Source organism: Eptatretus burgeri, chromosome 1, assembly GCF_056783735.1.
Source record: "Eptatretus burgeri isolate ZD-2024b chromosome 1, Ebu_testis_v1, whole genome shotgun sequence".
In the NCBI taxonomy this organism is placed as follows: domain Eukaryota; kingdom Metazoa; phylum Chordata; class Myxini; order Myxiniformes; family Myxinidae; genus Eptatretus; species Eptatretus burgeri.
The window spans coordinates 35,664,540-35,687,429 of NC_140961.1; the positions used below are offsets into that span (position 1 = coordinate 35,664,540).

A 22,890-nucleotide genomic window follows, 5' to 3' on the forward strand; every position below is an offset into this window, starting at 1 on the left:
TAACCCACAATGGCACCACTGGCCATTCGTCTGCTTTAACATCTCACTGTTCCATGAAACAAAATAATAATAGTAATAATATGTAATAGGCAAAGCCCAGAAGCGAACGCAGAATTCTTCTTGCGTTCGATACTGCAATTTCCGGTTACTTCGGCCTGGATTCGGGATCAGCGATCAAATAATGTAAATCACGATTAAAAATTATTTTTTGATGATGTGGGAGATATCTTTATTTACATTAACTTTGGGAAAAAAATAATTGAATAAATAAATAAACGATCACTTCTGGTCAAGATTACACGTGCAGTGTAATCGTACACGTACAAGATGCAGTGGCATATATAAAAGAAATTAAAAATTCCGCAGAGTTTCAAAATCACTCCCGGTAATGTTAATTACAAATTAAACACTTCCTGTCATGAAAAAAAATCACTTTCGGAAGAATAAAATTAACTTTGGGAAAAAAATAATTGAATAAATACACTTCCGGTCATGATCTCCCGGCATGCATCATTCCCCATGACAAAAACCGGAAACAAAAAAAACCAGAAACAAAACAAAATCCACAAACAAAACAAAAACCGGAAACAAAAAAAAAAACCAGAAACAAAACAAAAACCAGAAACAAAACAAAAACCAGAAACAAAACAAAAACCGGAAACAAAAAAAAAAACGGAAGCAAAATGGTCATAGCCAACGACACGGATTCCAAATTGCCAGGGTATTGTGTTTTTGTTGTTTCCTATTTTCTCATGTGCACGCGTTAAGTAATATTCACAAGATAGAAATAAAATCCAATAGTGTTTATACACCGCACAGCGTTTAAAAACAACCAGAAGCAAAACATCTTAGCTGACGACACGGATTCCAAATAGCCAGGGGTATTGTGTTGTTGTTGTTTCCTATTCTCTCACGTGCACGTGCTAAGTATGAAGCTCACTGCGTTCGCTAATAATAATAATAATAATAATAATAATAATAATAATAATAATAATAAACTGGAGAAGTCGATGGCATGTCATCACAAACCCCCACACTTCCCACTTCAAAGCAAAGTTGAACAAGACAGTAAAAAGGTCCACCAGCGATGACCCAAAATCAAACTTAAAAATAAATATATCTCATCTTCTCTTTTGACCCCTCCCCCCATATCCTCAACTCCCTGGGGCATGAACCAGGGGTCAAATCCTAAAAATAGGACCTGAAACAAGTCACTCAAACCCCCTGCAGCCCCCTTTAGACCCTGAATTTTTTAATGCCATGAACAAACTGGTACATCACGGGTGATGAATGTTGTGGTCAAGTTTCATCAAAAGTGTGCGTATAGTTTCGGAGAAGAATGCAAATACCTATTGGGGGGGGAGAGATATAAAGCCAAAATATAGACATTTAAGCCTGAAGTAATGGACCGACAGGATAGCTCTGAGGTACACACACACACACACACACACACACACACACACACACACACACACACACACACACACACACACACACACACACACACACACACACACACACACACACACACGTGCTTGGGTGTGAATCCCGATGCAGCTATAAACTGTCATCCTGGTGTTTCACAGGCAGAGCGATTCATCGTGCGTTCCGTCCCTCGGATTGACGTTAAACGGGTGTCCCATCTGACAGCATTTATTGATGGATGTTAAAGATCCCATGGTATTGTTCGTGGAGATTAGGTGAGCCATCCTCACCACCATGGCCAAATTCCAAATTCCTGCCTTAACCAGTAGAGGGCATTGCATCAGTGGCAAAGCCAAACGCTCAGCGAATGATGCGACCATGCAGCCCATTGCTGCATACGAAAGAAGCTCTGTTGTAGTTACACATCATAGCCCAGAATGACTAAATTAAGTGAAGCGCACATGGTTTCATCATTGTGATACCCCCACCGAACAGAACAGCTTATAGTACAAATGAGGCAAAGTCAAACACCAGCGATAGAACCACCAAAAGGAAAATGAAATGAGTCTCAACATGGTCCCTTCAAAACAGCACACAGACAACCTTCAGTTATACAAAGGTGTTAAGACAACATTCCACAATTTGAACAGAAATCAATTCAGTCTCACAAATCAGTCACAACGAAAACAGTACGACGAACATGTACTGTACTTCCTTTGCATGTGAAGTTACTTTATTCGCTGCATTTCCACACAATCAAACATGTAATGCGTGTTAACTTGATTTCACAATCGTTATCCAATTTTAAAAAAAAAAGAGCAAAAATACGTTGGAATTTATACCTGCATATATATTTCAGACCGAGATATAGTGTGTGCTCCAGAGGGCGTTGTCTGACATTGGCACAGAGAATCACGATTAAAAATAAAATAAACGGCTTCCACTGTTGGTAGTCAGAGAGAGAGAGAGAGAGAGAGAGAGAGAGAGAGAGAGAGAGAGAGAGAGAGAGAGAGAGAGAGAGAGAGAGAGAGAGAGAGAGAGAGAGAGAGAGAGAGAGAGAGAGAGAGAGAGAGAGAGAGAGAGAGAGAGAGAGAGAGAGAGAGAGAGAGAGAGAGAGAGAGAGAGAGAGAGAGAGAGAGAGAGAGAGAAAAAAAAAAAAAAAAAAAAAAGGTTTGCCCAAAAACCCAAAAGGAAGTGCATTACGATGCTGGTTTACAGCTTCCGCACCACAGGTCCAATTGATACCGTGGCGTGAGCAGCTATCACCAGGCAGACAGTGGTGTTGAATGTTACGGTTAAAAAAACATCTTTCAAAAATCTCAGCATGGAGGGTTTCTTCATCTCCATTCACACAGTGCAATGCAGCAATAGACTAATCTATGATCGCATGGTCTTGTCGGTATCACAAACCGATCCCGAGCATTTTTTGTTTTCGAACAATAGATAAACAGCAATCACTACGGAGGCTTTCCACGGACATCACATCAACACGAAGGACAACAATGATGAGGCACGGAGGAGGAATTCCACTGAGAAGGCGGCGAGACCTGCCGCAATAAATGGCATCAAGAAAACCTCGTGATTGTCCCACAAACCAGGTTTCACGGATGGCTGTTTGCATCCATCTTTGTTTGCATCAGGTTTCACGGAGTCTACGATAATGACCAAAGTGTCATCAAGATAAAAGTGCACCGCAATCTCAAATTATCAAAAAAAAATAAAAGAAAATTTAACAATCAACAGGCAGCTGAAGCCATTGGAATGGCTCGATAAAGGGCGGAGGAGGAGAGGGTTAAACAATTGGAATGAAAAAGAAGAAGTTGAAAAATAACGAGGGGGAAAACAAGCTCCATCCAGGAAAGGAACGGAGCACGGAGTGAAATGCACACCGTGGTACTGTACAGCAGGGACAAGTGCACTTGAGCATCATTTTTCCTTGTTGATGCTCTGACCGTATGTTGATCCCTTGTGGATCTCAGTCATACCAATCATCTGTCGAACACCCAGCGAAACTGAAACGAGAAGGAAGAATGGAAAAAAAAAAAGAAGAGAACTCGATTAGCCGGAGAGATCACAAGAACTCAAAAACGTGTTACGAGCACATACATTTCAAACTCACCCAGTAGCATGACCGACAGGAACGTGGCGATGGAAATGGCCGAGCCACTGCTAAATACTGAGGTGGCAAAGTGAAGGAGTGGGGACAGAAGAAGGGACGCCCAAAAGAGCCAGTTGAGAACGGGCCACATGCGGCGTGGGGGAATGGAAGGTTCTCCTGGGAACAGGCCCGACCTCTCGTACTCATCTTGAAGAGCATCCTGAGAGATAAAAAAAAAAAACAACAACGTTCAAATGCACTCCCAATATCCTCGTCGTACTTGCAATTTCCATTTCTCACCATTCACTTGCTATCAGCATCACCACTGACAGATGTTGCTTCATCAATTCAGAAAACAATTATTTAAATTCCCTCCGTGTGTACGTTTCAAAATACAAGATAATTCCAAATTAATATCATTTTGCTCATCATTCTCCATTTCATGCCAAATCTATTAATTTGTTTTCCTAATTGAACTGGGAATATTTTACAACTAGAATAGTAGTGCTGGTGGTGGGCTCCAAGCAGTCCAAATCTACCACCCATGTGGAGCCCCATTCGTACATTTTCTGAGAAAATGAAGCCCACATCCATAATCAAACCATATATTATTGTAAAAAAAAAATAGACAAAGGGCCATTCAGTGACATTATCCAATTCCATCAACTAGCAGATACCGGTCTACGAAGGGTATGGCGGACAGGACGGATCACAATACTCGGTTATGGTAGTTTCTTTGGATGTTTTGCGTCGCATTCAACAGCTCAGTTCATATTGGTGGCGTGTCTGGGTGCCCATGGTAGCGTTTAAGACCGGTCGCTTTAGATTGTTGGCCTTGATACATAGTGCCGGATGAGTAACACGAACGATTTGACATATTCATCGTTTCTATATTACCTCCATCAACATAAAAGTCGTAAATATTGAGTTGAACAAACGTCCTGAACTCATGGACTTTGTTAAGTAAAGCACGTCGTCTGGGACCCGGCCGTCGGTTTGCCGCCAAACGCTGCTGATTGTGACGTCATCGATTCCCTCTGAAAATTCAATCCCTATTCGATTTTTTTGAATCCGCTATCACCTGCATAAATACATGGAACACATAATGTGAAGATTTTGGAAGTATTAACAGAATATGTTCGGAGAAAAGTGTGTTAGAAGTTCTAGGCTTATGCCCATTATATTATGATGTAAATTTCTGGAGGCAAAGGTCAATGACCTCAGGGATGGTCATTTATATTCATAGAATTGTGAAATATAAAACTTCCATCAATACACATGATCACAGGGAATCTGAACTCGTGGGGCGTCCAATGATTTTATCCGGTTTGATACGAGTCAAACTTCAAGGGACATTTAACCCTGAGAACGCAACTTCCCAGGTGTGCCAAGCAGTGTTGTTGCAGAGTCCAAGTGTTCGAGTCCTGTGCTGAAAGTGTATTGTAAAGTGGCAAGAAAAAAAAGCGAATTTATTTGTGCTTACGTATTATGTAAATGAAGACAATAAAATATCAATTTTTTTATTAGAGATTTTAGCAAAAATTAGTTGGTTTTTTTGTACCATATACAAAATTTGGTTTTTTTATACGCCATATATATATATATATATATATATATATATATATATATATATATATATATATATATATATATATATATATATATATATATATATATATATATATATATATATATCGGGGCGTATTATGTGATACCGGTCGTCCATCCGTCCGTTCCTGTCCGCACTCTAACTCCCAAAGTTTTCAACTTTCACGTTTCATATTTGGTACATCGGTACAGACTGTGGAGACGGTGTGTCGTGACATACGTTCGTCATCTAAAGTGGTTGCCATGGCAACCAGGATGCTGTTTTCTATGTTGTAGCACAATTCTGTATATACCTTCTTGTTTTATTTTAAGAGGCAGCTCCACGAAAATTCCACAAATGATAGAAGACTTCCTTCTGAATCTAAAAAGTGTACACATTCTTGTAGCTACTATATTCGTCAAGATATGAGGGAACATGTGTCCGTTTTAGGGGTCTGAACACCATCATTTTTGCACATCCACGCTGGAAGCTCATTTCAAAATTAAAAGACCAATCGTTAAGGCCTTCACACATTCTGAACTACCCCCTCCATTAGGACTTGCATGCAAAATTTCAGCTTCCTACACCCTTCCTCAGGCTATCTTACAGGCTCCTGTAAGTGGAAAAATCACTCGTATGACAGGCTGTGTAAAATGATAGATTTTCCCGCATAATGTTTTTATTTTAAGAGGCAGCTCCATGAAATTTTAACACATGATAGAGAACCTCCTGCTGAATCTAGAAAGTGTTCACTCGTTCTTGTAGCTACTATATTGGTCAATATACGAGGGAAAATGTGTCCATTTTAGGGGTCTGAATACCATCATTTTTGCACATCCATGCCAGAAGCCCATTTTGAAACTTCATCACTTCAAGGCTTGTGCTTTTCAGACAATGTACTACATGAATGTTAGAACTGGCATGCTAAATTTCAGCTTCCTATACCATTCCTAACCCAATTTAACAGACTCCTGTAGGTGGAAGGGTCACTCATGTGACATACCGTGTAAAATGATTGTTCTTCTCGCGTAATTTTTTTGTTGTTGGAGAAGGCAGCTCCATGAAATTTTGGCACATGGTGGAGGACTTCCGTCAAAATCCAGAAAGTGTTCACTCATCCTTGTTAATAATGTGTTGGTGAGGTGTTTTTATAATGTGTCGGTGAGGTGTTTTTATAATGTGTCGGTGAGGTGTATTTAATAATGTGTCGGTGAGGTGTTTTTAATAATGTGGCAGTGAGGTGTTTTTAATAATGTGGAAGTGAGGTGTTTTTAATAATGTGGCAGTGAGGTGTTTTTAATAATGTGGCAGTGAGGTGTTTTTAACAATGTGGCAGTGAGGTGTTTTTAACAATGTGGCAGTGAGGTGTTTTTAATAATGTGGCAGTGAGGTGTTTTTAATAATGTGGCAGTGAGGTGTTTTTAATAATGTGGCAGTGAGGTGTTTTTAACAATGTGGAAGTGAGGTGTTTTTAACAATGTGGAAGTGAGGTGTATTTAATAATGTGGAAGTGAGGTGTTTTTAATAATGTGGCAGTGAGGTGTTTTTAATAATGTGGAAGTGAGGTGTTTTTAATAATGTGGCAGTGAGGTGTTTTTAATAATGTGGCAGTGAGGTGTTTTTAATAATGTGGCAGTGAGGTGTTTTTAATAATGTGGCAGTAAGGTGTTTTTAATAATGTGGCAGTGAGGTGTTTTTAATATCATGGCAGTGAGGTGTTTTTAATATCATGGCAGTGAGGTGTTTTTAATATCATGGCAGTGAGGTGTTTTTAATATCATGGCAGTGAGGTGTTTTTAATATCATGGCAGTGAGGTGTTTTTAATATCATGGCATTGAGGTGTTTTTTAATAATGTGGCAGTGAGGTGTTTTTAATATCATGGCAGTGAGGTGTTTTTTAATAATGTGGAAGTGAGGTATTTTTAATAATGTGGCAGTGAGGTGTATTTAATAATGTGGAAGTGAGGTGTTTTTAACAATGTGGAAGTGAGGTGTTTTTAATAATGTGGCAGTGAGGTGTTTTTAATAATGTGGCAGTGAGGTGTTTTTAATAATGTGGCAGTGAGGTGTTTTTAATAATATTGCTGGGAGGTGTTTTTAATAATGTAGCAGTGAGGTGTTTTTAACAATGTGGCAGCGATGTGTTTTTAACAATGTGGAAGTGAGGTGTTTTTAACAATGTGGCAGTGAGGTGTTTTTAATAATGTGGAAGTGAGGTGTATTTAATAATGTGGCAGTGAGGTGTATTTAATAATGTGGCAGTGAGGTGTTTTTAATATCATGGCAGTGAGGTGTTTTTTAATAATGTGGCAGTGAGGTGTATTTAATAATGTGGCAGTGAGGTGTTTTTAATATCATGGCAGTGAGGTGTTTTCTAATAATGTGGCAGTGAGGTGTTTTTTAATAATGTGGCAGTGAGGTGTATTTAATAATGTGGCAGTGAGGTGTATTTAATAATGTGGCAGTGAGGTGTATTTAATATCATGGCAGTGAGGTGTTTTTTAATAATGTGGCAGTGAGGTGTTTTTAATATCATGGCAGTGAGGTGCTTCTTAATAATGTGGCAGTGAGGTGTTTTTTAATAATGTGGCAGTGAGGTGTTTTTAATAATGTGGCAGTGAGGTGTTTTTAATAATATTGCTGGGAGGTGTTTTTAATAATGTGGCAGTGACGTGTTTTTAATAATGTGGCAGTGACGTGTTTTTAATAATGTGGCAGTGACGTGTTTTTAAAAATGTGGCAGTGACGTGTTTTTAATAATGTGGCAGTGACGTGTTTTTAATAATGTGGCAGTGACGTGTTTTTAATAATGTGGCAGTGACGTGTTTTTAATAATGTTGCTGGGAGGTGTTTTTAATATCATGGCAGTGAGGTGTTCTTAATATCATGGCAGTGAGGTGTTTTTTTTAATAATGTTGCTGGGAGGTGTTTTTAATATCATGGCAGTGAGGTGTTTTTTTAATAATGTGGTAGTGAGGTGTTTTTCATACCATGGCAGTGAGGTGTTTTTAATAATATTGCTGGGAGGTGTTTTTAATAATGTGGCAGTGAGGTGTTTTTAATAATGTTGCTGGGAGGTGTTTTTAATATCATGGCAGTGAGGTGTTTTTTAATAATGTGGCAGTGAGGTGTTTTTAATATCATGGCAGTGAGGTGTTTTTTAATAATGTGGAAGTGAGGTGTTTTTAATAATGTTGCTGGGAGGTGTTTTTAATATCATGGCAGTGAGGTGTTTTTAATATCATGGCAGTGAGGTGTTTTTAATAATGTGGCAGTGAGGTGTTTTTAATAATGTTGCTGGGAGGTGTTTTTAATATCATGGAAGTGAGGTGTTTTTTTAATGTGGCAGTGAGGTGTTTTTAATAATGTGGCAGTGAGGTGTTTTTAATAATATTGCTGGGAGGTGTTTTTAATAATGTGGCAGTGAGGTGTTTTTAATATCATGGCAGTGAGGTGTTTTTAATATCATGGCAGTGAGGTGTTTTTAATATCATGGCAGTGAGGTGTTTTTAATATCATGGCAGTGAGGTGTTTTTTTAATAATGTTGCTGGGAGGTGTTTTTAATATCATGGCAGTGAGGTGTTTTTAATATCATGGCAGTGAGGTGTTTTTAATAATGTTGCAGTGAGGTGTTTTTAATAATGTTGCTGGGAGGTGTTTTTAATATCATGGCAGTGAGGTGTTTTTTTAATAATGTGGAAGTGAGGTGTTTTTCATACCATGGCAGTGAGATGTAGTTTTCAACTTTCACGTTTCATAGGTCGCGACATACGTTCGTCATCTAAAGTGGTTGCCATGGCAACCAGGATGCTGTTTTCCATGTAGTAGCACAATTCTGTATATACCTTCTTGTTCGGGCGTATATTGTGCTCACTTGCGCTCTTGTTAAATTAGCATTACTTTTAATTGATTGAAATTTGATTTTTAATTAATTTTTTAATTAAGTAATTTTTTTTAGCATGAAGTAATGTTTCAACGGCCCCTTATATATTGTTGTAGATTTCCCGCCCGTCAGTGTGCGAACGACCGCGTCTAACCAATAGCGGTCGCTTCACCCACCGAACGGACAATCCAGTCGTGACTTTCTGGAACAACACCAGAAACCAGTCATGGGTGGGTTTTTAATCCCACCACGGCCCAGTCCGTATTCTACTCGCACGAAATAGGGTCAATCGCCGAATATCGACATACCTAAGTACCCGCGTGAGTAACATACCGAGGGACCGTACCTCGGCGAAGGCCTGCTTGGACATGAACCGCTTAAGCGGTCCGTTCCGTTCTGGGATAACCGAGCGGGTATTATCGCCAGACCTCGCCGGACCCGATTCTATTTATTGGCTATTTAAAAACCAACTATATTCCGAGTGCAAGATGGGGCAGTTCAATGAGGGAATGGATGCAACGAACAGGTTTACATCCACACAAGGACATTTATTATAATAAAGCACGTATGCAATTAAACAAGGCAAAACACGTATGCAATTACCCAAGCAACAAAAGCACGACAAAAGAACTACAACCGTCTACTTATTATGTACAGTCACTTGCACTTAACAGCAGTTCCTACTTATTAGACGGGCCCACGGACACACGTACGCACACACACACACACCCAAGAAATGGTGGCAGAGGCCTTTAATAACGAGCTCCAGCTCGGAGGACAGGTGAGCTGAAACCCAGAGCCTATCTCGAACCTCTCCACCTCGTGTGGTCTTCAAGTTGTTCGGACCCGGGCTCCAGCGAGAGCGAGCTGGATCCAACCGCCGAGCCGCGATCCTTCCCGAGCTCCCGCGAATCCTCCCGCGCTGGTGAGACGAGGTGCCGATCCTTCCAGTCGATGAGTCACTTCCCCGAGGAACCACCTCCACGAAGAGGTCGATGAGTCGCACCAAGTCGGGAACCAAAATGGAGAACAAAGAGCTCCACGAACCAAGAAGAAGAAGCCACCACTCGCAGCTCGAGCCGAGCGACCGGCTTAACTTCCTTCCAAACAGGGCAGCTTGAAGCAAAAAGCTCTCCCAAGCCAAGCAGAAGCCGAAGCTCACGGAACTATCAAAGCAAAAAGCCTACTCCCGAGCCAGGCCTCAGCCGAAGCAAAAAGCTTCCGAAGGCCTCAACCCTAACGCAACCCAAGCAGGGCCCGACAGTCTGCTGAACGACTCCCCTCAACTCCCTTCTCCAACTCTCCTTTCCAACTGTGCCCCTGAACAAAAGAAAAAGATCTCCTCTTATCCTTCTCCGCCCCCCCCTCCTCCACGCCCGGCGTGACTCATGCCCTCGTGATCCATCCCCCCCGCTCAACCACGGGTGGGAGGGAGTTGTTGACATCATGAGTCACGGGAGGGCAGGGTTCTTCCTCTTCGCAGAAGAGGGGGAGGGATGTCTCCATCGTTCGTTCAATAACTATTAAATCGATCTGCAGCGCATCTAATCGATTTCTGAACCTTTAAACAATGAAAGGTAAGCTATCTAGGGAACAAGCACTTATCGACATAGCTGACAAAAGGAACCTGTATGTTGCGTGCAATCGAATTCCAAATTCGTAACAATATCATAGGCAATCACAGATCTTGAACTTCCATATGCAGGATGCGTGCGTGCATACACCTCATTTCATTATAATAATGAAATAAACTCTGTTTGAAATGAGTGGTAAATACAGTACCCCCACCCCCCCCCCCAAAAAAAAATAAAAAATTACCACGATTTATGAAACCACCTTCTTTTACAACACCTTATATAAAATGCTTAATTACTCTTTCGCAGCTTTTAATGTTTAGCTGTACAGTAACAGCAATGATAAGTCTAACATATAATGGAGCTTTTAAAACAACTTTGTGATTTATTCTAAAGTAAAACGGAACCACAACTGTTCAAATACCTCGAAAATATGCAGCAAACCTCACACGGACTTTTGCTGCTGTGGAAATCGGGATGCCAAGATTACAGAAAAACTCAATTAAACACAAATTTATATTTTAAAAAAATGATGTAATTAGATTAAATGTTATTTACAAAATTTTTTTTTCTTGCTAATTTAGGATGATGTATGATGTTAAATGGTTAGAGTCCAATATGGAAAGGACAGTCCAAACGGCCTTTTTACTTCCTAAATTTTAGGTTGTACAGGGTCGTTAAACATCTCATTTTACTCAGCATAGTCTCCTTCACACAATGGAGTAATTTATTTTTGAATTCGACATGGAGCACAACCAAAATAAAAAGAACAGAGCAAAACAAATTTTTAACCCTGAATGAGGAATGGTGGGAAAAAAATAAAAACACGGATATGCAAAGCATTGTACCCTGCGGATGGTGAATAGGTATACAGAGGGAAGCTAATCCACGATTGGTGACGTTTTACTGCACACCAAATTTTAACTCGACTCGAGGAGGAATTGGGCCGAGACAAGAGTCCTGAGGAGCCGAGTCAGAGTCCAAGTCCCCCCAAAAACGGACTCGAGTTTTACATCACTGGTGCCAGGTTTATCACAGAGAATCCGATAAGACCCTAAAAATCTTATAAAACATCAAATTATTCCCAATTTTGCGGCAGCCAAATCTTAGACACCACGAGCGACTGGTAAAAATGGTATCACATGTCAAATTAAATTTTTTTAAGTAAGAATCTCAAGCCTTAGAAGATATCTGTGTGTGCCTGCTTGAGGTTGCTCATGGAGATGGACATTTTAGCTCATACAATACGATATGTAAAACATCCATCAACAGTTTATGTATCAAAGTTAAGCCGAGCTCATGGAGTATCCAACGATGTTATCCAATTTGATAAAAGTCAAATTTTGGAGGCCATTTTACAAAGCTCACATGACCATTTTAACACGTGACCAGCTTCCAGGGTTTTTAAGAGCAGAAGACTCAAACGCACACTTCACTACTGCCAAGGAGTGCCTCAGCTGTCTGCCAAATTTCATGGCGATCCGTTTGGTAGTTGTGAAGAAGATAGTTTTTGGTTTGGAAATAATTCCAAGATGAAATTCAAAAAACAAAATCCGTTGGGATCAAGTTTTATGGGTGTGCTAGAAATATGCACAGATTGGAGTAGCCAGCTGCAACAGTTTTTAGCTCACCTGGAACATACATTCATTCAGGTGAGGTATTAGCATCGCACTGTGTCCGTCAGTCAGAGTCAGTATGTAAACACACACGATTTTGATAAAACTTGACCAGAACCTTCATCACCCATAATTAATGTTTGTTCATAAAATAAAATATATATATATATATTGAAAAAAACAGGGTCTAAGGGACTAAGATAATCTTACAGGGAGTCAAAATGAGTCCAGGTTTCCTCCTCCTCTCCCCCCCCCCAAATAGGTATTTACTTTAATCTCAATTTAAAGGTCAAAGATCATTAGGATTCCAGGATCGCTACTTTTTACTTCTTATCAAAAAATATTCACCCGATTTACATGCAACTTGGTAGGAATCATCTCTGCATGGTGCTTTCACAAGTTTGTTCAAACCATTGGCTAATTTACATATTTAGTGGGTCATCTATGGCCACCAGTGGTTCCCTGGTTCTGCCAGGTGAGCACGGCGGCATTGCCCTTATTTTTTTTTCAAAAGTTGTCAAAAAAATTTGGCGGAACTACAATAATTATCCCAACAAGAACAATATAGGCTTCCTGCGTGTTAGCTTGGAATCTTAATTATTATACTGCTACTTGGAAGAGATTTTTTGAGGGGGGGGAGGGGTGCATCCATAGCTACATTGTGTAAAGAATAGCGTTGCGGTTTTGGAAGACACCAGGGAGTTAAGGCGCTGTCACACCTTGACGATTTAGCCAGCTTATGCCGACTTATGAAAAAATTGGTCTAAAACGTTGGCACACGTCGAATACGTTATGGGCAAGTTTTGATAACATTAAGAGCACGCTGAAAAAAAACACTGCCATACGTCGTAGTACGCTGGCTTTCATCGTTGTACTTTGCGGTTCTCCTCAAATTTTAGCATGCTTGAAATTTTACCACGTATGCCAGCGTATGACTCACACGTTCCGCTACGCTGGCCATAAGTTGTAGGCACGTTATGCGATCGTTGACACACGTTACTTGTAAGTTACTCATAAGTCGAAACACGTCGAGGTAATGTTTAGCGTACCCAAAACTTATTTCTAACCTATGAGTAACGTGCTTTGAACCTATGTGTAACGTACCTCCAACGCATATTGACGTCTGTAGATGTATTTGATTGACGTCTTCCAGACGACCACAGAACTTACTGAACATATTTCTAATTTACAGCGACCGTATAATGGCGTATTGGCAGAGTTAAAAAAAAAAAAACAATTACTTCCGATATTTCAACACGTGCCGTTACGTCACGTCTGATTGCCTCTTCAATTTGCTCATGTCTTATTCTTAGTTCCTCCTCTGTGAATATTTTCTGTTTGAGGATATTGTCACGTCGACGTTGAAACTTAAAAGCAAATGTCCAAATATATTTTAAAATTCGTGATAGACAAAAACAACAAAAAAAAAACAACTTCAGATATTTCATCACGTGCCTTCACGGAGCCAAGGAGAAAAAAAAAGAAATTGTGCCTTGACGGAGAAAATAAGTTTCGGGTATGTAAACATTACCCCGACGCGTTTCGACTTATGAGTAACTTACAAGGAACTTGTGTCGACGTGTGCCAACGATCGCATAACGTGCCTACAACTTATGGCCAGCGTAGCGGAATGTGTGAGCAATACGGCGAGTACGTCGTAAAATTTTGCGCATGCTTGAAATTTCAGGACGTACGAGACGTACCACGAAAGATGACAGCGTACTGTATCGTTTTTCAGCGTGCTCTTAACGTATACACAACTTACCCATACCGTATTCGACGTGTGCCAGCGTTTTAGAGCAATTTTTCATAGGTCGGCATACGCTGGCTAAATCGTCAAGGTGTGACTGCGTGGTTGACACTTCCAATTCTCAGGCGGTTATGATTTAAATCGGCGTGCGGCAGGTTTTTAACAGGCTACACCACGAGTTCGTCTGCGATACGTGCAGCGCGCTATGCCTAAGGCTTAAGTCACATTTGCTCTATGGTGAGGATACGGCGGCCGTACGCCCTCTGAATTGACAAACGTGCGGCGGCCGCAGAGTTTCTGCGGTAGCCTCAGGGTGGCCCTACGCCGTTTGGCTATATTTTACAGGTCGTAAGGTCGCCGTGGAATTATAACGCGGAGTTACAACTTTTTTCATTTCTACGTTCGCCGTAGCAATTCGACAAGCCGAAAAAAAAAACAGGTAAAAAAAAAATAATAATAATTAACCCATTCGTTACCGTCCGTCTGGCCGCACGTTCGCCTTAGGCACCTTGAGGTCACCTTGCAGGCACCTTGAGGCTACCTTGAAAATTCTATGGCCGCCACAGGGCCCCCTTAAGGTCACCGTGTGACATAAAATCAAAGACCGTACGGCAACCCCACGTTTTTGGTCTCCACAATTTCTCAGACCTAAGGTCTAAGTCACATTTGCTCTACAGCGAGGATACGGCGGCCGTACGCCCTCTGAATTGACAGAAACGTGCGGCAGCTACAGAGTTTCTGAGGTGGCCTCAGGGTGGCCCTACGCCGTATGGCTATATTTTACAGGCCGTAGGGTCGCCGTGGAATTATAAGGTGGAGTTATAACTTTTTTCATTTCTACGTTCGCCGTAGCAATTCGACAAGCCGGAAAAAAAAAAATTAACCCATTCGTTACCGTCCGTCTGGCCGCACGTTCGCCTTAGGGCCCCCCTGCGGTCCCCCTGCTGTCGCCTTGCGTCTGCCTTGAAAATTCTATGGCCGCCGCAAGAATACCCTCAGGTCATCGTGCGACATCAAATCAAAGACCGTACGGCAACCCCACGTTTTCGGTCTCCACAATTTATAAATACGCCGTGCAGCTCCCCGAAAAATAAAAAAAACATATGTGACTGCTACATTGTGTGACCGTGGAAATACTGCGGACGCCGTATAATTGCTCGTGGCCTGTTGATTTTGGAGACCCCACGGCTGCCGTGGCAAATGTGACTTAGGCCTAAATACGCCGTGCAGCTCCCCGAAAAATAAAAACATATGTGACTGCTACATTGTGTGACCGTGGAAATACTGCGGCCGCCGTAGATTTTGGAGACCCCACGGCCGCCGTGGCAAATGTGACCTAGGCCTAAGTTAAACTATCGTTGGGCATAGGTTGTGAACGCCGACAACAGGCTAAGCATTCGTTGGTATAAGTTATCGATAAGACAACGAAATGTTCTGTGCTCGTGACTAATATGTTATGAATACGACCAAAACGTTTTTTAAAAACATCAAAATTTCAGCGTACGCCAACGTTTTACATACATTTTATACGTTGCCATTGCTGGCTAAATCGTCAAGGTGTGACAGCGCCTTTACATCCAACACATAAAGGAACCATGGAGTTGAGATATAAGCATAGTATTTTGTGTGGTTGGATTACCTTCCCTTCATATCAGTGGAAGAGAAAGATGCATTGTGAATGTACTTAGCACTATCTCCATTGTTCTTTCCCTTATTTGCATTCCCAATTCTCAAACCTCCCTCATGGACCTCATTTTCATACTTCGTTCTCAACATTCTCTACTTGTCCAACAAATTCATTTCACCAGCACTTCAATCGCTTAAGAGAGGTTCCATTTACAGCGGGTGGGCATTCGCATGGGCATCGGATACACTATACGGCCCTTCCGCTAGCCGTGTACTCACCGCGACACCAAACAAACCAGCAACCCTGCCCATCGTGCTTCAGGGACAAATCACAATAGCTGGATCACAGCACGCCAGCCAATCAGCATGGCTGGATGCCAAAAAAACAGACGCGAGTGGCGACAGAGGTGAAGGCAATAATACCCTGTCAGAAGAGTTTGAAGTTGAAGTTGTGAGCGAGAGGGGGAGAATCGAGGGAGTAGAGTCCAGAGCCCTGTTCTGAAGAATCGAGTGTCAGTTCAGTGTCAATGCAGTGACAGTCAAAAGAGTTCAAGGTGAACCATGCCAGACACTTTGAGAGTGCGAAGCTGAGAAGTACCGAGCAGAGCACCAGACAGTGAGAAGTACCAGGTGGAACGAGAATGAAGCTAGGGGTTTCCAGGCATGGTTACAACCTTCTCCATGACCAAATCTCCTCAGAACAGACTTCTTTCCCGACACTTCTTACACATCCACCTTACATCTTTGCATCTTTCAAAACACACACACACACACACACACACACACACACACACACACACACACACACACACACACACACACACACACACACACACACACACACACACACACACCTCATTGACTCAAACTGTTTTAGACTGTAGAGTATCAACAGAGTCCACAACTGTTAAAGAGCTCGCATTACATGCACCCACATACACGGCACCTCCCTCCTGCACTTCTCAGTCACTCACACCATACACCTTGTGAATTGCACGTGAGCCATCCAGCATCGACACCATACCCCACCAACTTTGCTTTATCTGTCCATCACCCTTGCTCATCTTTTCCTGCAGTGACTGAGGCACCTGTGTCTGGAGATTTGTGGAAAGATGAATGACTAAGGGGCTTGTGTGTTTAAGGAGATGATCTTTTTTTGTGACATTGCTTTTGCTCTGTACATAACTATTTTGCCTGTAAATAAGTGTCCTTTGCTAAATCTTAAAAACCTTCCAAACTACCTGATCGTCTCTATCTCCATTTCTTTCTCCATTGGTTACTCTGATCAATGATCGCCTCTGTGTAACTAGTGAAGGGGAGTTTTGCTTCACTGTTTCGCTATGGTGAGGATGAGTCAATGTCCCATTGATGGTATCACTTGGCAGTTTTTGATTCAGAGTAGAGTGGCGTTGAGAAGCAGGGCTCCCCATCTGGGGGGATTAATTTGCTGGGAAGCTAATGCGGGAATTGGACGCGAGGACCCTACCTAAATTAATTGGCTCAGCCAACATCCGTGGTTGCTTAGCAACTCGTCATGCCGCGGAGTTATCTGCAGCCCGTTGGCTTCAACATCAAAGGTCGGAAAGCGAGTCCAAGAAGCCCCTCATGACCCGGCCAGCAAACCCACAACAATAGCTTGGTTCATGTGTTCAAAGAGATTAGATCTACCCCTGTATTAGATATTTGTCAAACATGCACTGAGGAGGTAGTGAGCATCCATGATAGAGCAGAATAGCTTAAGTGTAGTGTAAAATCTGTAACAGGTGAGGCCAGGTGAGGACTTGCGGCCACAATAGGACACAGAAAAGAGCTATGTGCTTGTAAAGTTGAGTACAGTAATCCCCCATTTCTCGCTGGGGTTACGTTCCAAATCTCCCCGCGCTAAGTGAAAATCCGCGATGAATGGACGCCTCCCCCCTAAAAATCGACGTCTGGTCTGGTCGGTTTGGGAGTGATTGGGTTTGAGGTGCCTGAGATCGACTCGTCTCGTCTGGTCGGTTTGGCAGTGATTGGGTTTGAGGTGCCAGAGAACGACTTGTCTGGTCGGTTTGGCAGTGATTGGGTTTGAGGTGCCGGAGATCGACTAGTCTGGTCTAGTTCCTAGACTAGTTTTGAGGTGCTGGGTATGAGCAGTGCTCGTCCAACGGCGGCAAACCTTTTTCCTTCCCGAAGCATATATCGAGCACCTTTACCTTAACCTTCTCCTGGAGCGTCCCAGGACCTTCCTCTGGCGCTTCGGTTCCTTGCCAGAAGCCTTAGAAGGTGCAGGGCGTTTGGGCGGCATCGTGGGGCTTGGAGAAAAAAAACGTAGAAAATATTCGAAGTTCACAAGCGAAACTTTGTCTCGTGCGTTGTGTGACTGGTTGAGCACCACGCGTTATAATTTATTGCTTAAATAATTTATATTTTATATATTATTACCGCGATGTACCGGGGAATCCACAGAAAAAATTAGTTACGTTCCAAGGGAAAACCCGCGATGAACCGGGGGCGCGATAGGTGAACCGCGATGAAGCGGGGGTTGGCTGTAGTGGAGTTTTGGATACGACGAGAACATCATCTATCACATGCTCTCAGTTTTTGCCACCAGCATGAAAAGGAGCTTTCTGAGAGACTGAGGACGCCAACTCCCTGGCATTGCAGCTCATCGTCTTCCTCTCGCCTTTGTTCTGCCTGATGTCACCATGAACAGCTTGCATGACACCATCATGGTGAAGAAAAGCGGCATGCCTTGTGTAATTCTTCACCGGCCCCTTTGTTTCTTGGTTGAATACGGTATTTTGTGCCATTCGCGGGTTTATTTAGTTGTCCTGTACGCAAGATTGCGTGTTCCTCATCCCAATTTGTATCTGTCCCATATATTTATAGCGTTCTGTCTCCCTCATCTCCTGTATTATTATTATTATTTAAAATAATAAACCATTTTAATTGTAAGACATTTTCCATCTTTTGCATTTCACGCGTGTTCCACCGCCACGTTCCGCTTGGATGGAATGATTCTTGGGGAATAGTAAATAGCAATTAAAAGAATTAAGTAAATCCCCAACATCATTTTGGTCATTTGCAGGAGGAGGTCTTAGACCATCCAGCCCAGATGGTCAGTGTTAACGGATCCGCCCGACGTGCTAATGGTATGGATAAATGAATTTGAGATTTCTGATTTGAAGTTCTATTTCAAATGGGTGATGAAACCATCGTGTACTATAGATGGCCAGACATGACATCACTGGTGCCTCCACTGAACTCTTGAAGAAAAATGAATCACTTTGCTGAGATTAAACAAGCATTTAAAACAAGCAAATCACCATGATTATTCCAACTCGATGCATTTTAAACATGGCACAAACATCACAGTTAGCAACACCACCACCCCACCCAATCTCTTCCTTCTCCATCCAGACTACTTACTTTCTCTTGGTAGAGACGATGCAGCCAAGCCGCGCATTCTTTATCATCTTCTGGTATAGTTTCCACAGGTATACGTCTGCAAAATCAAAATGAATCCCACACACTTCTTAATAGCTACAAAAAAAAAAAAAAAATTACATGTGCCACGTCACGATTCAAATCTTGGATATTTCAAATTTCTATCCGAGAGCAATGATGGTGTATCTTGCAACACAAGTACCTGATACACATGTCAGCATGATAGCGATGTCCTTTAAGTAACCCCTGCAACGTGGGCCGCTCAGAGCCACGGAAATTCAAGGTGCAGTCATAAACAGCGGACACTAGACAGGTGAGGAGAGGGAGACAAGGAAGTCAATTAACAGAAGCCGAGTCCATTGCAAAGAACCCTACATTCCTCAGCAGATCTAAGGCATCAATAGAAAGACGAGTCACCGGTCGAGCTCTGCTCGGCAATTCACAGTCAACAGATTCGCCAGCGACTACCTCTCGTTCCCCTACCCACCTGGCATCACGTCGGTGGTTATAGACCACCTACCATTACAATAATTTACACAATCATGGAGAAAAAAAAAAAGAAAGAATATTATTGATAAAAGTCTCATTTCAGGAGAGTAACGATGATGAAAATCCTGAAATATATTGATTACCTCTCAAAGTGGTGCAATTGTTTAGTGAGCAAGTCACAAAGACAAAAATGGTGCACAGGATGACAGTTGGCTTGCATTACTCCAGCACAGTATTCAATATCGTTGTAGACCACAACTCAAAATCCCAGGTGGAACCAGTTTATTGAGTTTATCAACCTTTTGATCATAACCTTAACCAGCCTCCTTTCCAATAGTGCACCTGTCCCCTTGAGGTAGAATAAGCAGGTACAGAATCCACGAGTGCGAGGCAGGAGGTGGTGCTTGAGGAGTGGCAGACCCTTGCTGGCAGCCACAGCCATACTGGCGGCATGTTTCTCCTTCGTAAAACGCGTCCCCTCACAGTGCAGCAGCAGCTGCAAAGATGGAATTCCAAGATAAGAGACTTTTCGTTTTCTGGTTACTCCACTCCAATGATAACATCCACATAACACCAAGCTACTGCAACCTAACCCACCCATATGTTCTCTGGGTAATCCTTCAGGCGTTGCAGGGAATGCTTCACCGTGTGGAAATCTTCTGCCCAACGTCTTCGGAGAAACACGACCTCCATGAAACACCAGGTCCAACCCACTAAGGGCATGAACGCCAGCTCTCTTTTTGCCACCACCTTCGAACTCTGCTCACCGTGTAAACATGTGAAGGCCCAACTCGATGAATCGATCTATAAAACGACTGTGTGCAAGACTACCTCAACGAGGCAAAGGTACTTACCCCCAAAACACCGAACCTTTCGCACAATGTCCATCCACACAAAAAGTCGATCTCAAAATTGTGGTTGAGGACGACGATTGCATGCTCATGCCCAAACCGCAGCTTGTCTTCAGGGTTTGCAAATATGGTGCATTCTGTTCCCGACCACCACTCCAACAACAGCACCAATTCTACATGACAGTGAGGAAGACACCATTTTAAAATCAATGTTATAATCCTTCAAGACACCCCAACTCCAGCTTTTCATGAGTGGCAAAGATGCACAAATAAAACTGTGCCTCGAAGTATGGGGAAACCTTCATCAACTCCGCATTACCACCATCACAATGTAACATCCATTTCCATTGCACAAGACTCTGTCCAAGCTAACTGTGCCGTAAAAATGTTCCAGACAAGCAAAACTTTAAATTGCTGAGATTCGTACAACATGTATTTTTTCACCACGTACATGGAAATGTAAAATTCATAAGCATCTGCCAATTCGAAAATGGACAACTTTAGTCGAAATCAACAAGACTTTTCATCAAAACTGTGTCAACAGACAACTTTACATCCATAATGTGGTTTTCAACATACACGTTTATATTTTTGGATACCTTGTCGAGGATCGTATGAGAGCCAACGCACAATGCACAGCAAGGGGGGCATGAGCCAAGAGGGGTGGGAGAGGGTAGGCCAAAACTGGGGAACAGAGACATTAGAAGATCTGTGGAAGGGAGAGGGATGGGGCAGGGAACATGAGGTATACAAGATGGACACTACAGGGACTTTCAGGAAGGAAAGCAAGGAATTTGAAGGAGGTGGATTTGGGGTGGATTAACGGGGGTAGAAAAGATCATGGTTTTGGAAGGAGGAAGATAAGAGATGGTGGCGAACAGCTGTTTTGAATGCCTGGGGGGAGAATGGAATTGAAGAGAGTGTGGGACTATTTCAAGGGTGGGGGAAAAGGAATGAAAGAGTGAAGGTGAGTAGTGATTCGTGGTTTTCATAGTTTTACCGGAAGGGGGTTGATGGCGGACCTTGAGCGCCCTGTGGAAATATGGGGGGGGGCATATCGCAGCCAGAGCAGGGGGGCGAGACCGGAGAGGACATGGTAGAAGACAGAAAAACCACCGACCTCCCTGCAGTGAGAATGAGAGGCCCAAAGACTCAGCCTCATCACGGGAGTTTCCAAAGATTCTAAATGCCTTGGTTTCCACAGCGTGAAGCCGAGAAAAGTGGGAGGCAGGAGCACCAGCCCAGAGCGGAGAGCAGTACTCCATCAGGCTGCGAACGAAAGCTTTGAATGTGGTCAGGGGCTCAGGTGGGCCGAGGAAGTACTTTGCACAATGGAGGATTCCCAGTCAGCGACTGGCTTTGGAGGCCAGGTTGGAAATGTGACTTTCCCAGGAAAGATCATGGCAGATAGTGAGACCCAGATGCTTGAATGAAAGGACATATTCCAGAGATTGTTGAGAAAGTGGATGGTGGAAGTTTTCTAAGCGGTCCTTTCGGAGAGACGTCGTGAGAGAATGAGATTTGTCAGGATTGAAAGACATGTTCCGCATGTTGGACCAGTTTGTGATTTTATCCAGATCTGCAGAGAGCAAAGAAGCTGCTGCTTGCCAGTCTGAGGGATGACAGATGGTGCACCAGAGGGTGGGGTCATCAGCAAAGAGATAAAGAGGATTTTCCAGAGAGTCAGAGAGATCATTGATGAAAACCAGAAAAAAGAACAGGGCCCAGAACACTGCCTTGAGGAACTCCAGCCTGGACAGGAAGAGGGCCATTTAGGGCCACACGTTGACTGCAACAGGAGAGGAAGTCTGCAAGCCATGAGTGGACGTGGCCTTGGATACCATAGGAAGAGAGTTTGGTGAGCAGGGCAGGGTGCCAGACTGTGTGAAAAGTACGCAATACGTCCATGGACCTGGCTCTGATTTAATGTCCAGCATTGAGGACCTCCATCCATTGTTGGGAGAGCAGAAGCAGCATATCCAGGGTATAGTGACCTGGTCTGAAACCAAATTGATGATCAGAAATCAAATCATTAGAGAAGAGGAAGGATTTAATGTCTGAAGTGATGATGGATTCCATAACCTTGCTGATGATTGGGAGAAGGCTGATTGGTCTGTAGTTGCAGGGATATGTTTTTGCACCTTTTTTAGACATGGCAGTAATGTTTGCTGATTTCCAAGCAGATGGCAGATGACGTTGAGCAAATGAAAGGGTGAATAGAACAGAGAGAGGGTGAGCAAGAGCAGAGGAGCAGGTTTTTAGGGCACGTTGGCTGATGCCATCTGGACCGGTTGCAGAATCTGAGTCGAGGTTTGACAGCAAGCTCTCCACTTTGTCAGGAGAAAAGGACACAGAGCCCATGGACAGTTGGGTGCGACTGGGTCAGGTGGGTACAGAAAGCGATGGGTTTTGGACACAAGATTTCGAAGCACACACCGAGTTTAGGCATTCAGCCTTTTCACGTGCGGTATCAGCAGTGCGGCCATTTGAGGTAAGGGAGGGATGGAGGGGGAACATACACCAGAAACAGATTTGATTCGACACTACCAGAATTTGGAGAAG

The 22,890-nt window shown here is 42.8% G+C and overlaps 1 protein-coding gene across 2 annotated transcripts in view; it reads right to left on the bottom strand.

Moving 5' to 3' along the window:
• Positions 1-2,128: 2,128 nt before the first annotated feature.
• The window catches only part of LOC147034227 (1-acyl-sn-glycerol-3-phosphate acyltransferase gamma-like), a 46,810-nt gene continuing 26,048 nt past the window's right edge, over positions 2,129-22,890 (bottom strand). For both annotated transcript variants that reach the window (XM_085878901.1, XM_085878894.1), the window contains exons 3-9: positions 20,332-20,501; positions 20,075-20,236; positions 19,820-19,973; positions 19,191-19,293; positions 18,971-19,046; positions 3,545-3,743; positions 2,129-3,437 (exon numbers count right to left, since the gene is read on the bottom strand). In XM_085878901.1, coding sequence (XP_085735027.1) covers positions 3,352-3,437; positions 3,545-3,743; positions 18,971-19,046; positions 19,191-19,293; positions 19,820-19,973; positions 20,075-20,236; positions 20,332-20,501 — 950 coding nt within the window. In that variant the 3' untranslated portion in view covers positions 2,129-3,351. The remainder of the gene's footprint in view (positions 3,438-3,544; positions 3,744-18,970; positions 19,047-19,190; positions 19,294-19,819; positions 19,974-20,074; positions 20,237-20,331; positions 20,502-22,890) is intronic.